The sequence below is a fragment of the Chrysemys picta genome, chromosome 2 (genome assembly GCF_011386835.1).
Source record: "Chrysemys picta bellii isolate R12L10 chromosome 2, ASM1138683v2, whole genome shotgun sequence".
NCBI classification, from domain to species: domain Eukaryota; kingdom Metazoa; phylum Chordata; order Testudines; family Emydidae; genus Chrysemys; species Chrysemys picta.
The window spans coordinates 133,493,904-133,515,380 of NC_088792.1; the positions used below are offsets into that span (position 1 = coordinate 133,493,904).

General features: G+C 40.5%; 1 protein-coding gene across 8 annotated transcripts in view; it reads right to left on the bottom strand.

Annotated features, from left to right (window-relative positions):
• Positions 1–21,477, bottom strand: part of CTNND2 (catenin delta 2) — a 1,171,885-nt gene that overhangs the window by 28,599 nt on the left and 1,121,809 nt on the right. For 5 of the 8 annotated variants that reach the window (XM_008164381.4, XM_065584228.1, XM_065584229.1 and 2 more), the window contains 2 exons: positions 18,793–18,877; positions 11,062–11,187 (listed from right to left, as the gene is read on the bottom strand). In XM_008164381.4, coding sequence (XP_008162603.2) covers positions 11,062–11,187; positions 18,793–18,877 — 211 coding nt within the window. The remainder of the gene's footprint in view (positions 1–11,061; positions 11,188–18,792; positions 18,878–21,477) is intronic. The other 3 variants (XM_008164383.4, XM_065584231.1, XM_065584232.1) reach the window with 1 other exon arrangement.

Below are 21,477 nucleotides of genomic sequence, written 5' to 3' on the forward strand. Positions count from 1 at the left end.
ACTATGTCAAATGCCTGTTGCAACTTCTTTAGTTCTTGTTATCTTTCAAAGATATGTCTTGGTCAGGGAGAGGGTATATAAACCCTGCTACTTCAGCCTGAGCTGGCCCCCCTCCCACACCTGACTCGATCCTGATTTTAGTATGCACTGTACAAACATAGTGAAAGATAGTCCCTGCCTGCCACAAAGAGCTTACAATCTAAATAGACAGGACAACGGGCAAGATGAAAGAGGGAGAAAATGATTTTCCCAAGGACAAAGAGCAGACCAGTCGTGGAGCTGAATAGAACCTGTAGGCCTTGCTGGAGCCCTAGGCATAACTAACAGTATGAACCGAAGGCTGTCAACCAGAGTGGGCCTGGTCTTGGCAAAATGGCAACACACAAGGTATTAGCCAACCAAGTCAGCATATTCCTGATCTGAGGGGATGGTACAGAAGCACCCACACCTCTCAAGTAACTACATAAACAAATTCCCCAAGAGTGGGTATAAGAACACACTGACCTCTCATAAGACAAGGATGGAATAACAGGATAATGGATGAGGTTGTTTCATTTGATCTAGCAGGTACAAGATATAAGGATGGTAACTAACAACATATGGAATGTAAAATGTAACTTGTTTGTATCAATGTATAAAAGGAGAAGACATAGGAGGCGCAGCTTTGTACTGGCCTAGAGGACAACATCATGCTATGTCGTTCAAACTGGTACGTTGTCGTGGGCACACATGTGTTAGTGTACCTGTAACTCCCATGGGGCAAAAGTACCATGCTTTGTCAACAATAAACCTGACAATGCTTTTCACCACAGAACAGAGCTGGTGGTCTTTCTGTATGAGTAACATCAAAATCTGCTGAATCAACGCGCTGTGCTCTCTGCTAGTGCAGCTACCATCACAGCTCCAAGAACAGTGGCACTAACAGCATTAACAACACTGCAGCACTAGCAACACTTAGCAACATTAACAACAGAACCAAGTTCTCCTGGCTATAAGTCCAGAGCCCGACCTACTAGACCACACTGCTGCTATTAGAATCAGTTAGCAGCAAAAACTGAACAACATGGTTTTAGAACTCAGTTTAGTTTGGTTGTACAGAAGTTAATGATCCTACTCAAGTTTAATCTCAAGTACTGTCTCTTAACCTTCCCTGCTGTGATTTCAATGTCAAATTTCCATTCACCTCCCAAAGTAAAATATCATTATAAAACTACTATTCTTATAATACCTCTGTAAAATTTACACATGGAAGCATATCTCTGAGAATCCCATAATGTTTCAGCAAACTCTATTCTAAGTGACTTAATCAAAATCAAAATGAAGTGTAGTTATTTCGGCTGATCAGAAGGCAAAGATGCTGCTTATTTACTGGCAGAAAACTACCATTTTTGCAAGTTGTGCCATTCCCTGGCTCTGATTAGTTTTAAGGTTCATACTAGTATAATCACTTCATAGTTATTTCTTAATAGCCTTGCAGTGTAAAAATTCCTGCCCTATGACTAGTTGATAATCATTAGCAATCAGGAGACAGTGATTTGCATAAAAGTGTAGGGTTTTCAATAACTGTCATGAATATGCAGATCCTTGACTCTTATTGAGGCCTGTACTCTGATTACTGCCTTCAGAATTACCAAAGTGTTTGTCAGAAAGAAAGACACCAACTCCTGTGGTGTCCCAGTACAGAAGAGAAGTAATGACAACAAACATCATACTATGAAATTACTGAGATAGAAACTATTTACAAAATATATATTTTAAAACTTTCTAACATTCTGTTTCCTCCTTCGGGCCCAACACTGTTCTGCCTGGAATCAACAGGAATTTTGCCATTCAACAAAGCAGGATTCGAACCTTCTTCTCGTTCCTCTTCCTTGCCTATGAGCCAGCATTTTGCTATTGTCATCTTATTAATTGTAAATATGACATTTCCAGTAATGATATAATATGGTAAAATACCAGGGTAGCCACGTATGAGAGAACTACACCCAGCAAGCTGATGTTAGAAATAGAAAGTGATAGGGTATATGATACCGTAACAAACAAGTGCATTATGTTGACTGAGCTTACTTTGGAACTCAGCAGGAAATTGCTCTCAGTTGTTGGTGTTGCATCTTTTTCATGCTGAAGCTTTGCTGTCAGGCTAAGTGGAACATTCCTGACTGGTGTGCACTAGTGTGACATTGTCTAAATTAAAGGATAAAGCTGATGTGAATGAAGTCAAGTCTCATCAGACTGATACAATTCTGGGCATCTTTTCACTTGCAGTTTGTTGTCCTGACACTAATAAGACCCAACAGATATTAGAACTGAATCAGATTATCTACATATATTGGCATATGAAAGCTAAGCATTCAATATGACGGTAGCACTGTGGTGAGGAGTGTGCACATGCATCTAGCAGAGTTTCTGACTGGGATCTTAGAAATAATATAGACTGAAATATTTAGTAACAACCACATTTATCATTAAGATCTAATATCTAGAAACATTAAATGCAGTAAGTGCATTCCTCAGTGGTTCTCAACACTGATGGTCCACAAAGCATTTATGGGCAGTACAGTGCTCAGTCTGATTCTCCTCGTTTCCAGGTGCCAAATTGATTCACAGAAGCCAAAAAATATGTTGAAATAGTTTCCTCTTATGACTTTTCCATGCAAACACTTGAGGTAGTGGACACATGGATGTTATATACTAATGAATGGGAGAGGAGATGCCAAGAGGCAACCTTCCTATTAAACTGTGGTTCAGTGGAATTGTGGAAAAGTTTGAGAACCCCACTCGATCTGTTATAAACACAGGTAGCAGTAAACATCATGCAGAAAAATATCAATTTATCAGAACCTGTCACATGTATGTTTACATATATTGCAGAGAATGTGGTTTGCGTAAAGATAATGTCCTCAGCATGATGCAACATGTCAGATGGAAATTGTGATTCCCTGCATACCTTAGTTAAAGAATGTACCATTTTAAAAATGAAAATGTGTGCATACATAGATATGTACCGTAGATAGACAGATTTATACATACAAAAAGCAAAAATGCATAGGCCCTGATAGTGTACTTGCAGTTATTTTGGATTGAAGGTTTGGGATTTTTGCTTAATAATTAATTTAATTAATTTCCTAAATTCAGCCCTTCCAAAACATCCCTTATTTAAAAAAAAAATCATTTACAATAAGCTGGTCATATTAATACAATGAAGCCATTCTTAAACATCTCATATTCAGAAGGCAAAGTCCTAGGGTCCAAGAAGGATGGACATTTATTAATCTGTTTGTATTGTCTCAACAGAAACACAGAAGAGCATCCTTAAGCTCTTTATATTGACCTGTTATATGAGATACTCTGAAGAAATAGCTTTGTATTTTCAAATGCTTGGGGTTAAATGAGAGACAATTATAAAAGATACATAGAGGATTTTTATTCCCAGGATTTTGTCTTTTAATATCAACATGAGAACTCAAGATTTGTTATTGAAAAGAGCAGTAGGAAGCATTCAAAAAGATTTGGAATGCTCCCAATTTGAACACTTGCAGTTCATTTTTTGGTTAACTACTTTGGGCCAGATGCTGCATTACGTTATGTCACTATAAATCTGGAGAAACTGACTTCAGAGTACGGAGGGGAATATCTGCAGCACTGCCAAATCCAATTGTCCAAAAATCATATCACTCCCCCAAAATAATCAGATTTAAAAATTAATACATGTGGGTTTTTTTCTTTGCCTTCTTGTTTTTGAGACTTCAGGATTCATGTTCTCCAGCTTTTCTCTTCAATCATGAGGGCTGAAAACATACTTTAAAAAAAATGAAAGCTGAGATTCCCACTTAATGTCATTACTCCAGGAACTTGGGTTTCAGAAAAACACTAAATATATCAAAATGTGTTAATTATTTGCAAGAGTTTTTAACACTGTATTTGTGAAAGCATGATTGTAGTGGTCAGAGCAAAAAGAAGAATGTATTTCCTGTTACTTGCAACAAAAATGTTATGGGCCATACCTGTGACTGCCCCGGGCAGATATGCCAGTGTGGGAGAGTGGCACAAAAGCTTTCCACCCATTCTCCTTTCACACACCTGTAATTGGGGAGCACAGGCACCGCCCCCGGCACGCCTACCCAAAGCATTGGGATGATGGTGGTGTACTCTCTTACTCTCCCCGTGTACCAATCAGCATAGCTGGCAGCGTTGTGGGGAGTGAGCAGTGCACTCTGTAAATGGGTGGCTGAGCTGCTGCTGTAGTCTGCATTTCTCTAAAGCCCGATAAGGAGTTCTCTCTAAGTCAGTCAGAATTCTGCCCAGGGCTCCCTCTGCGATGGTGCCATCTCTCTGACCTTGAAGGCTATGTTTTAAAGGTACAATCTAACTCAAACATGCCTGAAAAGGAATGTATGAACTATGTACAAAAATATTTCCATTCTATGTTCTGACTGTACACAATTGACTCCATCTTGTGGTTGTTATTCAGCCAAAAATTCCCAATGTGAAGTTATATAAACAAATAACATTTATAAATGTCATTTATAAATGTGCAGTTTCTACACATCAAATTTCAGTCTCTTTAATAATCTGGTAATGGGAATTTATATTAAGGAAGGAAGGGAGAAAAAGATTCCTAGGTCATGCAATCATTTACTATAGCAAAACTGGCACCGAATAAGGATTAATAAGCACTAGGCAGGCTATTTCTCTGATAAAGGGACATCTTCAAAATCAGTAGTTTATTTCTTTCATTTCTATATAGGATTTAGTGCTCCCAGCCTCTATCTTCAATACTCAAAGCCAGGTCCATTAATTCTCAGAATGTCAACATGCCGTACCTAAAGAATTATTAATGCATTTTCTGTTTCTCGCCTTTGAAATTATTATTGCAAAGCCTCAGATTCTAAGCTCTGTTGAGATAGTTGGCCAAGATTTTTCTTTCAATGTACCTCAAATGATTTTGACCAGTTCTCTTTCTTTCAAACACTCTTTTACTAGTGTCATCAGTCATATGAAACAGAAGTAACCACTGTGGGCATTATTTTAAATCTGAGCTCCTGAGGTTAGTTGTGAAGGATACACAATCAGTCTCTGATGTATCAATAACTTTGAAAATGCATCTAAGTGAAAAACTGCTAGATAACTGTGTTCAACTGCTTTATATGCTGTGGCAGCGGAAGGTTTCAGGAAATCAGTCAGGCATCACTTTACCTATCCATAATTAATTATTGATTTCCTGTTGTCTGAGTGTAATGATGACAAGACCTAATCTAATGAATAAAACAGCTGTAAGAAAAGGTAACAATGTGTGAGGCAAACCATGAAGAACAAGACGTCAGACATAATAAGGGCCATTATTCATTTTGCTGATATTATATACAGCTAAATAATAAGCCTTTCAAAACACTGCAATAAAATAATAAATTCATTTTTCAAAGTACTGTAGTACTGTTTCATATACCTCTCATAAAGGAACAATGGCTATAATCTACTGTTCTAAAAGGCATGGCAGTATTTGGCCCTTGGGCTAGCATCTTTGCCTTCCATGTTTTTTCCTGCATAAGACGTGTTAGCTAGAATTTAAATATTTAATGAGCAGAGATTATTTTGATTAATATCTAATGCAGACAATAGGCACTTCTATGCAAAAAACTCTATCTACAAAGTTATTTGATTAGTGACATTTTTCTTCCAGATACAAAACTTAGACATCTTTTAACATGGATATGCAATAGTTAAAGTGGGAAATTTAATCCCTAACTCTTGGCTACAGAAGTCAGGTGTGGGACATGTGCTGTTCTATTCCAAACTCCAAGTCATTAGATAAACTCAACCCTAAAGTACTTGCACAGATCAGAACCTATAGAACACTTCTCTCATTTTACCTGCAACACCAACAGGTAAGCCAACATGGTGTTCTACTCCATCTCTGGACATAAAATGTGATAAAATCAACAACATGACAAATGTTGTTTAATTGAGGAGCTGAAAAACCAACCCAACCCCAATCTTCTGTCATCACCTATTCCCCAATGGCAAGGAACACATTAGGAACGGTTACAGTGACTGATAAAAAACCATTAGGGTTTTGTGCTGCTTGGAGAATAGTGATCCAGTTGAAAAATATGATGATATGTTAATTTATATGTAGAGGCACCATAGAATCCTGTGATCCAAACAAGCCTTCTTAAAAATTAGTATTATGCTCATATTACAGTAGGTTTCAGTTCCAATAAAATTTTGCAAGAATACAGACTCTTTCCGTTTAGAAAACTGAAGGACTGTTATTAAATGATGTGCCCGTAAACACACACACATTTGAAAACATAATTTAAGCACACACCTGGACATTATTAGAGATCACTCTAAATGAAGAGCAATATGTAGTCTGTTAATAAAATATTTTTGGGAGTTTTCAAATCATCCAACAAAAAGTCCACCCTGTTAACTCAAGCTTACAGAGACTGTTGTATAAAATCTTCAGAACTTGTTTATAGAGGAGGTACAACTACTTTCTTTAAAAATACCTGGAGTATCAATAAAAGGACTGAAATGTACTTAGAATTGTGACAGACCTAGGCCAGTGGGGTACAGGAGTCTGGTAGAAGGCAAATATACTGGCCACTGGATGAACAATTTTCTGTTCCCTGAGTGACCAGAGCAGGTGTGCCCCTAGAGCAATCAGGAACCTACTAGAACCAATTAAAGCAGGCAAGCTAAGCAAGACACCTGGAGCCAATTAAGAACTTTCTAGAATCAGTTATGGCAGGCAGGCTAATCAGGACACCTGGTTTAAAAAGGACCTCCCATCAGTTAATATGGGGGGTGCACAAGGAGCAGGGAGTGAGAAGGTGTGCTGCTGGAGGAGTGAAGAATTCAAGCATGATCAGACTTCAGGAGGAAGATCCTGCAGTGAGGATAAAGAAGGTGCTGGGGGAAGGCCATGGGGAAGTAGCCCAGGGAGTTGTAGCTGTCACACAGCTGATACAGGGAACATTGTAGACAGCTACTATTCACAGGGACCTGGGTTGAAGCCCGGTGTAGAGGGTGGGCCTGGGTTCCCCCCATCTCCCCCAACTCCTGATTGGACACAGGAGGAGTTGACCTGGTCTGTGAGGAAACACCAGAAGGGAAGGTCTAAATTGGAAAGCGATCTGGTCTGTCCCCAACCCACTAGGCAGGACACAGAGACTGTGGGGGACTGTTCTCCATTTCCCCCCCAAGCTGGCCAGTGATGAGATTAGCTGAGTGGATGGTAGGTTTGAGCCACTAGCAAAAGTGGCCAAACTGAGGGCTGCCGTGAATCTCTGAGGCAAGCAAATCCGCCAATAAGTGCAGGACCCACCAACTCAGAGGAGGAGCTTTGTCACAGAATGTAGAGACTTGGCTATGATATTTTTAGCAGGAAAAGGTAGAAAAATACAGACCAAGCAAAAGCTGAGTGTTTTCACTCCCATTTCACACATTTAGGTGCACTGGCAAAATCCATTCCTCTGAATGTGAACCATATCTTCTGATAGATGAACTAAGAAAAACAGAACTGAGTGCAGCTGCTAGTTCTCTTTCCCAGTGTCCTCCAATGACAGCCATCTTTAAACTACATCTGTATTCTGGTACCAGTCCCTAAATCTCTATTTCAATATGGTGAACAAGGTAACTAATAAAAAGTACTTCCACGTCAATTTCTGCATCAACAGTTATTATATCATGTTGGACACGAAAGAGTTGAAACTAGGTTATCAACATACAAGCTTAACGTTTAGTCAATCAGACTGCTTGCATTGAATTTACATTTTCTAGTCACATGAAACAAGCATTTTTTATTTCCCTAAAGGGCAGAGATGGACTAGATCTTACTGCAGCAATATATAGAAACCTCAACAAAGAAAGCCCAAAATAATACATCGCAACAATACAGCAATTCTTCTTCATTTTTTTCTAGAAAGAGAACAAGGTTTTAGTGCCAAAACGATAGCTATAATTTGATATATCCATCTTCTCTGTGTCATTTCAATATTACATCACACAAAAAGTCCTGTCGACTTCATTTATTTTCAAAGCTAGCAGTGGGGACCACAGAAAACAGTTCAAGATTACTGTAAAGTCATGAGTTTCTAATGATCCTAAAAGATTTGACTTCCTTATTGGGATCCCCAAGAATCTCCTTGTCATAGATGTGCTTTCCCCTTTGCTTACATTATAGGATGCAAGCATCAAGACTACACTGTAATAAAGAATGAGCTCTAGTTCTGTACTTTAAAGATCATATACCTTTAACAAATTATTATTTTAGAGATATATGAACTGATCTGAATAAAATAGCAACCAACACAAAGAACTGCCCACACTTAAATAAAATTTAACCATTTTTCATCTTGAAAATGCTCAGTGGTTTGAGCATTGGCCTGCTAAACCCCGGGTTGTGAGTTCAATCCTTGAGGGGGCCACTTAGGGATCTTGGGCAAAATCAGTACTTGGTCCTGCTAGTGAAGGCAGGGGGCTGGACTCAAAGACCATTCAAGGTCCCTTCCAGTTCTAGGAGATAGGATATCTCCATTAAAAAAAAAAAGTTTTTCAAAATTATGAGCTAAAAGTTAGACTCCTACTTCTATATTTAGCAACTAAAGAAGAGACCTGGATTTCAAAAGTGAGCCTCCTATATTTGGCATAAAAGACAAATGGAGCTTGCTTCTACAGTTACTGTTTTAACATATGACTATGATGACAACAACACATACATTAATATTGCTGCTAGACAGCGGTACAGAGAATTTAATGGAAAAGTAAACTCCTGAAATGTGGTTTGTTGTTGACTCCACTGTTATCTCTTGAGTTTAGCAGTTTTTGGATGGGAACTACTTCACCGTCTACAAATTCTTTCCTCTGTGTCTCTTATAAATAATGTAGAGATTCTTCTGCTAAACCAGCAGGCTGGTTACAATACCAAATATTAAAGGAATGTACTAGTATCTCTAAGCCCTGGTGCTAAAAGAAATGGTAATAGCTACAGTTCTGGATGCTTACAGAAACTCAAGCTCAGACCTTTGGAGGTTTGCTCATTAATACAAAAACACACTGACTGAAAATTATATTTTGAATAGAAATTTAAATTAAAAAAAATATATATATAGTCAGATTGAGCCATCACAAGTGCATTTTATGGCTACAGCTAAATTAATAGGAAACAAAACATTATTACACCGGGGGTCAGATTCTGAGCTACACCTGTATAATTTCATTAAATTACTCCAGGGTTACACCAATGTAAATTAGACCATAATCTGGGATTGACTCTTGACTTCAACACAGAATTAATTTTAGAACATTACAAAATATTTAGACGACAGCTGTAAAGACTCAAATTGCTTACAAATGGAACATGTACATTTTCAAAAAAATTAAGAATGACTAAAAGAATAAGTGATACTATACATTGAATGGCTTCTAACACGAATGGCATCAAAAGAATTAAATGACATCAAATGCAAAATGATACAAATAAACTGAAATTTTATCACATTCAGACTGTTATGGGACTATTTAGAAACAACAACCTTTCAGAAAGATATCTCCAGCAAATCTACGTAGAAACACAGGGTCAGATTCTCCCATTCCATCATGTGTTGTCAGTGCTACCAGTTTGATTTGGCAGGGTTTTATATCCTCTTTGAACAGATATAAATGATGACATAGGTGCAAGTAGGATGACCAGACAACAAATGTGAAAAATCGGGACAGGGGGTGGGGGGTAATAGGAGCCTATATAAGAAAAAGATCCAAAAATCGGGACTGTCCCTATAAAATCAGGACATCTGGTCACCCTAGGTGCAAGGCAGTGGAGTATTGGGCCAATATATGGTACCTTTTGTAATTCATCTAGTGCTCGGCTTTAGCCCATCATGAGAACTATTTATTTACATACTAGGAATTGTACAGTATTTAATAGATTGTTTCATGCTGGTAATGGTTACTTTAAGCCATGTTAAATGATAAAAAAGTGATAAAATAATGGCCGTCCCGTCTCTTTCTAATATTGTTAGTAAAAGTAAAAGGGAGTAAGAAGGCCTGGCAGGAATGTTATTTGAAAAGAAAGATAAGATAGGAATTGTTAAAGGCAAAGCCTATAAGTTTATTTCATTGATTGCATGAATGAAATGAAATTCTTTTGTATTAAAAAAAAGCATAACTGCTATGCCCTGTGTGACTAACAAACAAATCTGTAAGTGCTTGCTATGTCTATACCACAACACTTGTTCACAGGTTTGCTTGTGTGATGTCTACAGAAGATGTAGCAGTTATTGTTTTCTCTTGCAACAACTCCACACAGTAGCATTTTAGCAGAAAAAGGAAGGATGTCAGGGTAAATCAAAAGAAAGGAGCAGTTAAGGGAATGGAATTTTGATATCTAAAATCTGAATAGTGTCCTTATAAGAAAATGATTAGTTTTCTACATCAGGCTGAGCCTCATTGGTGTTAATTATGTCTGTATGAAATCTACTTGTCCTGTTAGCACAGGATATTTACATTTTATCAAGAACTTTGGTGATACTTTGAACACATTCATTTTATCGACAGAATAGATTAACTTCATTAATTTTGTTCCCATACTGAAATGTACTGACTTTTTTTTTTAAAGTGTGCTTGGATCACAAAAGAAGTGCTTGACAAAAAGTATTTCATTTGCTAACTGAAATACAGTATTTAGTAATATGTGCATTTCTGATCGAAAGGTGTAAATAATCAACAGATAAGTATGTGAATGATGGATAGCTTTAAAGGGAGCAAACTGGACCGAGCTTATTTCTCCCTCTCTCCAATGTGCAATGTTCATACAGGACTTTGGTCATGTGTCAGTGCCACTGAAATTCATGGGTCTACTTGTGTAAGTAAAGTAAGCAGGATTTGGCCTACAGTGCATAAGGTACACTAAATTAGAATGTATCATACGTATTTTTTTAATTCTATAGTAGCAATTTATTATAGATTTAAATGTGTTCTCCATAGCTCTTCTGGGAGCAAATCTTAGTATGCATTAAACATCACAATTCAAGACTGGTCAGATGACAGCCAGAATACCTGGGTTTGGGAATAGATTCTGGTTTCTTGGCTCTGCGAGAGAGTACGCTGAGCGTGCCATGACCCAGAATGATGGGAAGGTGAAAATCCTCTGTCCTCAGCCACTCTGAAGCCTGGGGCCGCCCGCTGCCATAAATCAATTAATCAATCAATCATTTATTTAATCAGGTAGCTGCATTTTCACAGTGATATAAAAATGGGCTCTAGACAATGTCTTCTCTATAAAGCTATTGCAGTTTTAATTAACTTATAAACAGATATAGGTTACCTTAAACCAGTTCATCTTAAAAGGCTGACATTCACCTCAGTGAAAATGCGTTCCCCCAGCCCACTGATGCTCCAATTATAGGCCCGATCCAGCAAAATGCTTGTATATGCTCACGAATAATTTTAAGCACATATGTAGTCCCATCAAACAGTACTTTTGATGGTAATATTTATTCGCTGGTTGGGGCTTAAGTCTTTAATGTGGTGCTTAAGTGATACAAAGGCCCTGGCACTGGAGAGAATTTCATCTAAAGCGAATACATCTCTCAAGGACGTAGCCGTTATCATTTGGATTTTCTTCCAATTAGGCCATAGTCAATGTTCCACTGTATCACGGCAGAATGCATTTAATATATCAAAAGGGCAAACAGATTTATTTTACTTAGAAAAGAACTTCAGATTTTAAAACCGGTTGCCAGGAATTTTGAAGTGTCTCTCTGGCAATTTGCAATGAACTTTTAGCAGTTTACAGCTGCATTATTCTGAAACTCACATGAAAAGAGACTCCTCTTTTAGATCCTGCCTGGCTTAACTGTTTGATTAGGCTTCAGGCAATGTTTTAAATCTTGTTCAGCCAATGACAGACAAGGCCAATCTTCAGAGTGTCTATTTAGGCTTCATTAAATATCTGTCACAATATTCTCCCGATTGTGTAATAGCACAGTATGTGGTGAAGGTCAACTGCTTTTAGTAACCTCTCTGCTTTCAAATGGATATGATGACTGCAATTTTATTGTTAAAGTGGGTGACAGGGACAAACATTGGTATTATCCTATGCAACACAGAAATCCACAATTATGAATGAAAAAGTATAATTTCTAAGAATTTATTGTGATTTCCCACTTATATCCTGAAAGACATAATACAGTGTAAAGATATTGTGCTGGAGTTTAAATGATTGGGTAAAATGATGCAATTCATAGAAAACATTCTCTTCATGACAGTCTCTCCAGTTCTTTAGTATCATAAACACTTAATACAACTTGAAGCTTGTTTTTAGCAAGTATATTATTGTTCAGGTTGGATTATTTAGTTATCTTTTTACATGTACTTTTTGTCTAAAGATTTGAGATAATTTTTATTTGCTAACTTCATGAAAATTCTCAAGCTGCTTTTATTTAAGAGTGGTTGGTTATTTGCTTGAAAAATGAAGATGGAGAAAAAAATCTGAGCTGCAACAAATGAGGATTTGCTCTTTCCCAGATGTAGCTATATTTTCAAAGGTGTCCCCTAATTTTTCGATGTCCACCTTGACACACTTAATGCCTTGGTTTTCAGAAGTGCCAAGCAATTGAGTCCATTAATTTCAATCAATTGAAGTTGTGAGCACTCAGCACTTCTAAAAATCAGGCCTTAGGTGACTCAGGTGGAGCACTGAAAAATGGAAGATTTCAGAGTAGCAGCCATGTTAGTCTGTATCCGCAAAAAGAACAGGAGTACTTGTGGCACCTTAGAGACTAACAAATTTATTAGAGCATAAGCTTTCGTGGACTACAGCCCACTTCTTCGGATGCATATAGAATGGAACATATATTGAGGAGATATATATACACACATACAGAGAGCATGAAAAGGTGGGAGTTGTCTTACCAACACTTCTTATCAACCTGTCTGTACTGGGCTAGCTTGATTATCACTTCAAAAGTTTTTTTTCTCTTACTTAATTGGCCTCTCAGAGTTGGTAAGACAACTCCCACCTGTTCATGCTCTCTGTATGTGTGTATATATATCTCCTCAATATATGTTCCATTCTATATGCATCCGAAGAAGTGGGCTGTAGTCCACGAAAGCTTATGCTCTAATAAATCTGTTAGTCTCTAAGGTGCCACAAGTACTCCTGTTCTTTTTGAAAAATGGAAGCAACCAAAATTAGTAGCCATTTTTGAAAATGTAGGCCTTACTGCGTAGAACAGAGAACAATGGAAATGCTTAAATTTGGAGTTATTTTAGGAGAAATGTTTTCTCCACTGATGGTCAACTACAGTGAGAATTTAATTAATCTTTAGTTAATAAAAATGTGATCCCTGAAAACATCTTTTCTATTGGATTACCTAGTGCTGGCCTCATCTTTAAGTATACTTTTCAGTCTGGGATTCTATCTGAGTCAGTCACTCTGCTAGGTTACTTAGACTTTATTTCTTTGGAACTTTCCCATGGCACCCTGTCTTGGTGCAAGTTCTTTTTCAGGTGGTTTTCCCAAGGAGGAAAGGAAAGGGTTATGGGTGGCAGGACCAGAAGAGAATTAATCTTTCTGGTAGAAACTGGAGCCCTACAGAAAGTTCTTTAGGAAAGAAAGCACAATTTAAATCTTTCTGCATCACTCCCCCTTTCCTTTGTTGTGTTGACAACCGATGGCTTGGTCTGCCTCCCGTTTTCTAAGGAACTATCAAATTCAGAGACAACAGGAGAAGCTGAGAATCAGGCAACTGGAGCAAAACAGCCCAGTAGTAGCTTTTTGTAGAACAGCAGCAGTTGCCTGTTGATGTTAGGGAGAATAGAACTCTCACACAGGGCATTGAGGAAGGTAACCCTTTAACCCCAAGACTAAGATCATCATTTCATCTTGGTTTTGACGGCTTCCTCTTTTTTGAATTGTAAGAGCTGGAGAGAATTTTGGATAAAATGTTCTTGTCAGGCTTTGTTAATATAGTGCTGGATTAACTGCCCTGGAGAGTGAAGTCCTACAAGTGCATCAGGGGAGGCAACAGTGCATCCCAGCCATGTGTCTGAACTCTGACTTGAAATTGACTCTTTTTACCTTTTCCATTCTGGGCTGTCCTGATAAGCCTGCTAACCATTCTGGTGTGTCCCTTTAAAGTTACCATACAGCTGCTGTTGAGTGGAGAAGCCAGCACAGTGGTTAGAATCAGTCAGTGTAGTGCACAAACTGTTACAGAGCTCTGCTAGTTCCATGCACAAGCTAGTATAATGTGTGCACACCTGGTTTTACTTCCCACAACACAGTACCCCATCCACCGAGATGCCAAATAGTGACAGTAGTGAATGCGAGAGGGTTTTATAGCCTGAGACCACCAATTAACTTCCCACAGAAAAGCAAACCACTGCCAGGTTGTGACAAGTTTGAAATCTAGCCCAGGTCAACAGAGAACCATCTCCCATCTTGAACTGAGAGGCTCAATTGCTCTCTACCCACCCTCTGAGCCAACCAGGTTCGCTATCTTAGCATTCTGTTAAAACAACCAAAGGCTATTTGAGAAGAAAATCCAGACAATTCCAAGCAAGGTGAAGCTCTTCCTACATTAGCACTAATACATTAGTATTATGGGCCTGATCCAGCAAAAGACATCCCCAGCTTTCCAGACATTAAATGCCCCCAAAGAGTCCTCAGATGCCAGTTCTGCTACAGACTGGCCTAATCCACAGTAAAGGCCAGAAAGAAAAAATCCTGCCTTGAGGCCTGATCCAAGGGCTCATTAAACTCAATACGTATTTTCCATTGATGTCAATGTGCACTGAATCAGGCCCTTGTGAAGAAGCTCATGGGAAGGAGAGCTCATACAAATGAGGTGCTAGCTGTCTGAGCTCCATTGCACTCATTGGGGATACACAGCCCATGGGCTAGATTACCTTTTCTGTAAAGCCTCAAGAAATGACATGAACAGGGTCTGTGTATGCATGAACATCCTTGCCTTCTCTCACTGAGAAGTGCTCTTTCCCCCTGTCTCTGGTGTGGCTAAATAATTCTCTTTGTCCCACCCCTTCCTTCTCCTGGAATGTTCTTACTTCTGTTCTCAGAAAAATGCCTTATAGCCTGGATGAAGTGCCTTTGTCTGTGTTGATTTAATCAGTGTGGGTTTTTCAAACAATAATTGAGAAATTGTTTTTGGCCTCTAAAGACAGGAAATGTTTTTCAGTCAATGAGAAACTAAGTGAAACTTGTGCAAACAGCCACCCTTTTCAGGCAACCTCCTATCTTAAGAGAACACCCCAATCATACAGAGTACAATTCTGCTGTACTTTTATTAGAAGACCCCTCATTTCTGAAACTGATTTTTGCCAGTCCCTTGAGAGGTTGCTTAACCCGGTTTCACTGTGTACCTATTAGTACTATAGCCTTGTTTAAAATCAAAGTGCTTGCTTCAGTCCTGTTGGAGGCTGTAGTCTACATCCCCCCACATATATTAGAACAGCTGTGCTATGGAGGAGGCATGCACCGCCGCAAAGGGCAAGTGACAATATCAGGCTTCCACTAGCTGGAAGGAGCTTCAGTTTACAGCCAGGAGTCTAGAGGCTTCACTGGCAGAGGCTGCCTGAGAGAGACACTGGATCAGTACATCTGCATGCCCTTGCTGTGCACTTTCCTGAGCCAGCCCTACACACTTCTTGGGTAGCACTGGCTGGCTCCTGGCCCCCCAACAGAGTGGAAGTTATAGGCAGCTTGTAACATTATGCTTCCCATCTCTGGCTGGACTTTCTGTCACTGGGCACTTTCAGTTTGGGTTCTGCCAGAGACAGTGAATAAAGCCCATAATGCTAAGCAGAATTACAAAAACGTAATAAGCTTTCATGCTTTTCCCCTGACATGAACAAATCTGTGCAGGGCCGGCTCCAGGCACCAGGCACCCAAGCACATGCTTGGGGCGGCACCTGGTAAGGGGCGGCGGGGGGAGCGTGGCGCGGCATTCCACGGGGAGGAGGGGCGTTCCGGCGGCGCTCGGCGGGGGGCGGGGGCGGGCTCCGGCGGCGCGGCGCGGCGCTTGGGGGGGGTGTCTGGCGGCGCTCGGCACGGGGGGGGCGGGCTCCGGCATGCGGCGCTCGGCGGGGGGGGCGGCGCGGGCGCGACGCTGGAGGGGGGTTCCGGCGGTGCTCGGCAGGGGGCGGGAGCGGGCTCCGGCGGCGCTTGGGGGGGGGTCCGGCGGTGCTCGGCGCAGGGTGGGGGCAGGCTCCGGCGCTCGGCGGGGTGGTGGCGCGGGGGTGGCACTCTGGGGGGGGTTCTGGCGGCGCTCGGCAGGGGGGGCGGTGTGGCGCTCGGCTGGGGGGCTCGGGAGGCAGCGCTCGGCTGGGGGGCTCGGGAGGCGGCGCTTTTTTTTGCTGCTTGGGGCAGCAAAAAAGCTAGAGCCGGCCCTGAATCTGTGGGACAAATGAATTGGCTACTTTTATACCAACAACAGTGACAAATCAATATTCTGGTTCAGTAATGCACACGATAATACTTCTATTCATATCATTCTTTCCTCTCTTTAGTACAGTGTTAACATATGCTGCTGTAAAACTATATCAAACTTTGGATATACTATCCCTCAAGCAGCAGGACAAATAATACTGCTGCATTTCCTTAAAGTTAATGTTAGGCTTGTAACTGACCCAAGTCATAAAACAGAATCATGCTTCTATTCCAGCCTCTCTTATTTGCTAGTGATTACTTGGTAATAATGAGAGAGATATTTTTAGGGCATACTAATGAATTTCAGACACCTGCACAATTGGATTTAGCTGCAGTGTGGGAAAAATCCCTGCCAGAGTGTGAAAGCACAAAGTGCTGACCATATCGCACAGCCAGCAGAAGCTGTATTCATTCATTATTGCCAATACAGAAGCTTTAGTGGCAGAAAATAATTGTCTTGACTATTTAAACCCATATTGCATGACAAATATTATTGCTTATGTAATAGAGATCTTAGGAACTCTCTTGTTTTATATAACTTCTTTTTAAACATTGTAAAAAAAAGAAAATGCCACAGGCATCAATCCTAGGATACAGCTAAGTATTCAATGTACTAATGTGACGGAAGCAAAGGAAGTAGCTCCTTTCGCAAAGTGTTTTTCTTGATTCATTCTACATAAAAATCATTCCTTATATTGTGTACTAACTTTATAAACATTAAAAAATACATACCCGTCTGTTTATGCACAGTCACATTTTTAGTTAAGTTAATTCTTAGAAGCATTTGGTTAAAAGAAATGACATTTTCTGTACTCAATTATTATACAATGTATGGTAGCAGGTTGCAGAGACATAAGAAGACTAAATAATTATTTTGTTAAATTAGCTTAGTGCTTGGGAAAGGTATTAGATTTAACTGCCTGGGAGACTGACCTCCATTTTACCCTGCTAGAGTTAGCTCATGAAGGGATTAACAAAATGAATCCTGCAAAATAGTTCAAAGGTTAAGAAACTAGTCAGCCCCTGTAAGCACAACAAACTTTACCCGTAAAGGGGTATCTCTCCACACCATGCAGAGAATCAGTTCATCCCCACATCCCAGATGTGCTGTCTTCTCAGTGGGACCCTATCCTCACTGCTGTTCACTCCCGCCTCTCAAACAAGGCCTGTTTGCCAAACTTTCTCAAACAGGAGCTCAGGTGTGCAAAATAAAATTTCAAACCCCAGACTCAATGTGAGCAGATTGAGGCACAGAGTTCACGTTACTCGACGCTTTTCAGCTATACAATACATACAGCACAGGCAATGGCACTGTGAGCATCCTCACACTCCACCATTAATATGCCTCACCCTCGACTGGGAATGGAATTAAATGCCTGGTCTTTTTGCTTAGACTACAAAGAAAGGTGCCAATTAGAGGCAACTGTGGTGGTAATCTTTGTGATGTGAAATCGTGAGTACTAGGAAGTGGTCTGAGACTGCCATTGATAGATATGTGTAAACACATACACACACCACATTTACACACACACTTCAATGTGTGTCCATTTACAAGTATTCTGTGATAGGAGCTTGTTATACCATCACCTAGCATTTATACATGTAAGAAGTTCATTTTTAAATAGTTAATTTTAAACATGTTGTTCATAGTAATAGTACTATAATTTACACAAAAGAGGAGGCTGGCAGCCTTATGAGAATGATAATGGGAGCCACTGCCTTTCACCTCTAGACTGCCTCTGAATCAAGCTTGTGTTGCTAGTGCATGAAAGCTGTCGATTTGATGGATGTGAAATAAACAGGTCTCTATCCAGTTCCAGGGGTACCAATGTCCATATCATAAAAGCATCACCACTGAAGGAACTGGCATTGGTGGTCTCAGCAGAGAGGCCAGGAATTGAAGGAGCTGGGAATCTCACACTCACCCCTATGGTTGTCTCTGCAGGATAGGATTGAGATGCACTGATAGGAAAGGCTGAGGAGAGGCAGCTTGCACCACTGCTGACCATGCTGTACTGGTTCTATGAACAGAGGACTTCACTCTCCAGGACTGTCAACTCCAGCACTTTTCATAAGAACTAAAATTCATTTAAGAAAAAAAAAACCTCCCCCAAACAATAACAAAAAAAATACATGCTTTATGGACCATTTCTATTTAAGGAATTAAAATTAGACACGGGAACATGCAAAAACACCAGATCTGAACCTCCTAAACTTTGGGCAGTTGGGATTCAGACAGGCCCATTAACAGATCAAAGGAAGTATTTTGGTCTCATGTTCCTTCAGCCCCCAAAGTGGGTAAACTGTACAGAAGATCTAAAATCTGAAGAAAAACTTACCTTCTTGTAGAGACTTCTCAGGTCTCTGTACTGCCACATGCTATTTAGGACCTGAGATGCTGCTTTCACAACTTTTGGTGAGTGCCTATTACATTAAAGAGAGAGAGAGAGAGAGACTGTTAAATCCCAGGCTCAATTAATGCTGATTTGTGAGTCAATTACAAAGGATTGAAACTCTCAAGTGGAGTTCTGCTATTCACCAGTTCTATAAGTATATTCTAAGAGCTTTACATTCAAGTTGTTTGGATACTAACATTTTATTGACTGACAAACACACTCTTCATGTCCATATTACTAGTGTTGGAAGAGGAACAAAACCAATACACACTTGCGCTGTACGGTGAATGAGAAGCAAGGATTCTCACTGGAAACATGAGAACAAGAGAATTCTGTCAAGATGGCGAGTAACTGCTGAACTGGCTAACTGATAGGGTGGGTAGTGGGGAAGGTAGAGAGAGAGAAAGCTGCAGAGAGCAAAAATTGGACAAATTGTTTCTGGAGAGGTGGCTTGGCTGCAGCCCTGTGTGCAGTGGCATGAAGGACAAGACTACAGGGCTTTGGTTTCTTTCTCCTGGGCTGGTAGACTTTAAGCACTTCAAGGAACAGATGAGTGAGTACTCACTGCACCAATGCCTGGTACCAGATGGTCAGAGGAAACAGAGGAACTAGCCAGGTGATGAGCACTGTTTTAAGATGGGAGGGGGTTGGGGGCAGGACGCAGAAATATAATAGATCATAAATACATAGAATAATCAGTGCTTTGTGACTAAATAAAATTCATCTGGAGCCCAAATTTGGACTTATGTTCTGAAACACTGACAACAGTAACCTATTAATGACTGCACTCTAAGCCTATATAAAAAGACATAATTAACTTCATATGTACTCCTCCTCCTTCTGGAGTCTTTCCCCAGGAGATCTGAATAATTATTTCAGAGAATTAGAGCCAAATGTTCCCTTCTGTTTAGGGAGCAGATGTCTTAAACCCAAAGAGAAGGGCCAGGGAGGATAACATAGGATAAATATATGACTATGTAGAAAGTCCACATCACGTGACTAACCTCATCCCCTCAGCAAACATAAAACAGCAGAGCCCAAAAACAAAATTACAAGGGATTAGAGACCACATGAAGTATAGTTGGAGAACAGTCACACTTGTGCTTGGTGTTTCCCTGTGAAAAGGGCACAACTGGTGGTGAAAAAGACACAGGTGGTACTGGTGTTGGCAGCATGTATTACTCGTCTGGTTCCAGTGTAGGTAGTGGTAACTGCTGCTATTCACTTTGCAACACACTTGAGAAGGGTCCCAATTGCATTGCCAGCAGAGCTGGTAAGATAATGTTAATGTTTAGTCAGTTGTTTTCCACAATATTTTCCTAGTACATTATTTGTTGATTCTGCCCATCTCTATTATTCGTCCTGCAAATAGAACTGGGTGACTAGTTCATGAGTTGATAAGAATTTGATGAACACTTTTAAGCATCGTTTTTGTTATTTACCCATCTTTAGCTGCTAGTGGGGTACTGGGAGTAGGGAATGATGAATGTGGTAACAGTGCCAGTCATGCTGTTAATACTAAGGGGAGGCCAAGAGAAGTGAGATACACTGCATTTGGCCAATCTGATCCCATGGATGCCAGTTCTGCTACACAACTGTAGAGGAGAGAGGACTAGGGCTGTGGGCTCTTTACGGACACTAGAGCAGATAGTCCTTGCACTACTGTGATTGTGTCCTACCCCTGTGCAGGAAGCATGGGATGAGAGGGAAAGGGAAGGACCTTCATGTCCTCTACTTCAGTAGTGGACCCACAAAGGAGCCAGGTGCACTCTGGCTCCATATTTGGAGGAAAACATGCTGCACACAAGGCATTAATATTTAAGTTTTGTATTGAAATACACTAACTATAGCAAAATTTCCTCATCAGTCCAGGATAATGCAATTTTGTGGGTTCCAGTTCTTTGAAGAGCATGTGGATGGATGGGAATATAATAGTGTAACAGATGACAAATTGAAATCTATCCATTAAAATCTCTATAAATCCTATTATAGGTAGTGTTGTTGTAGTTGTGTTGGTCCCAGGCAGGGCCGGCTCTGGCTTTTTGGCCGCCCCAAGCGAAAAAAACCCAAAAAACTGCGTGGCTGGAGCGCAGGTGCAGGGGGACCGTTGGGGGGGGGGGAGGAGCGGGTGGGAGAGAGAGAAGGGGGCAGCCAGGGCTACAGCAGGGGCACTATCACGCGGCCCCTCCCGCTGCGTCGCCTCCTGCCGCCTGCCGCGAGGGCTCTGCTCCGGTCGGTGGGGAGGGAAGGAAGAGGACTGCCCTGCAGGGCGCTCTGGTCCTCCGCGCCACTGCCCCCTACAGGGCGTCCGGAACAGAAAAAAAAGCGGCTGTGCCGCCCTAGGATTGGGCGGAATGCCACCTTGAACAATCTGCCGCCCCAACCACCAGCTTGCTCAGCTGGTGCCTGGAGCCAGCCCTGGTCCCAGGATATTAAAGAGACAAGGTGGATGAGATATCTTTTATTGGACCAACTACTGTCTCCAGACCTGAAGAAAAGCTCTGTGTAAGTTCGAAAGCTTGTCTCTCTCACCAGCAGAAGTTGGTCCAATAAAATATATTACCTCATTTACCTTGTCTCTATAAATTCTATTGTAACAACTTTTAAGGTTAAAGAGTTTTTGACTTG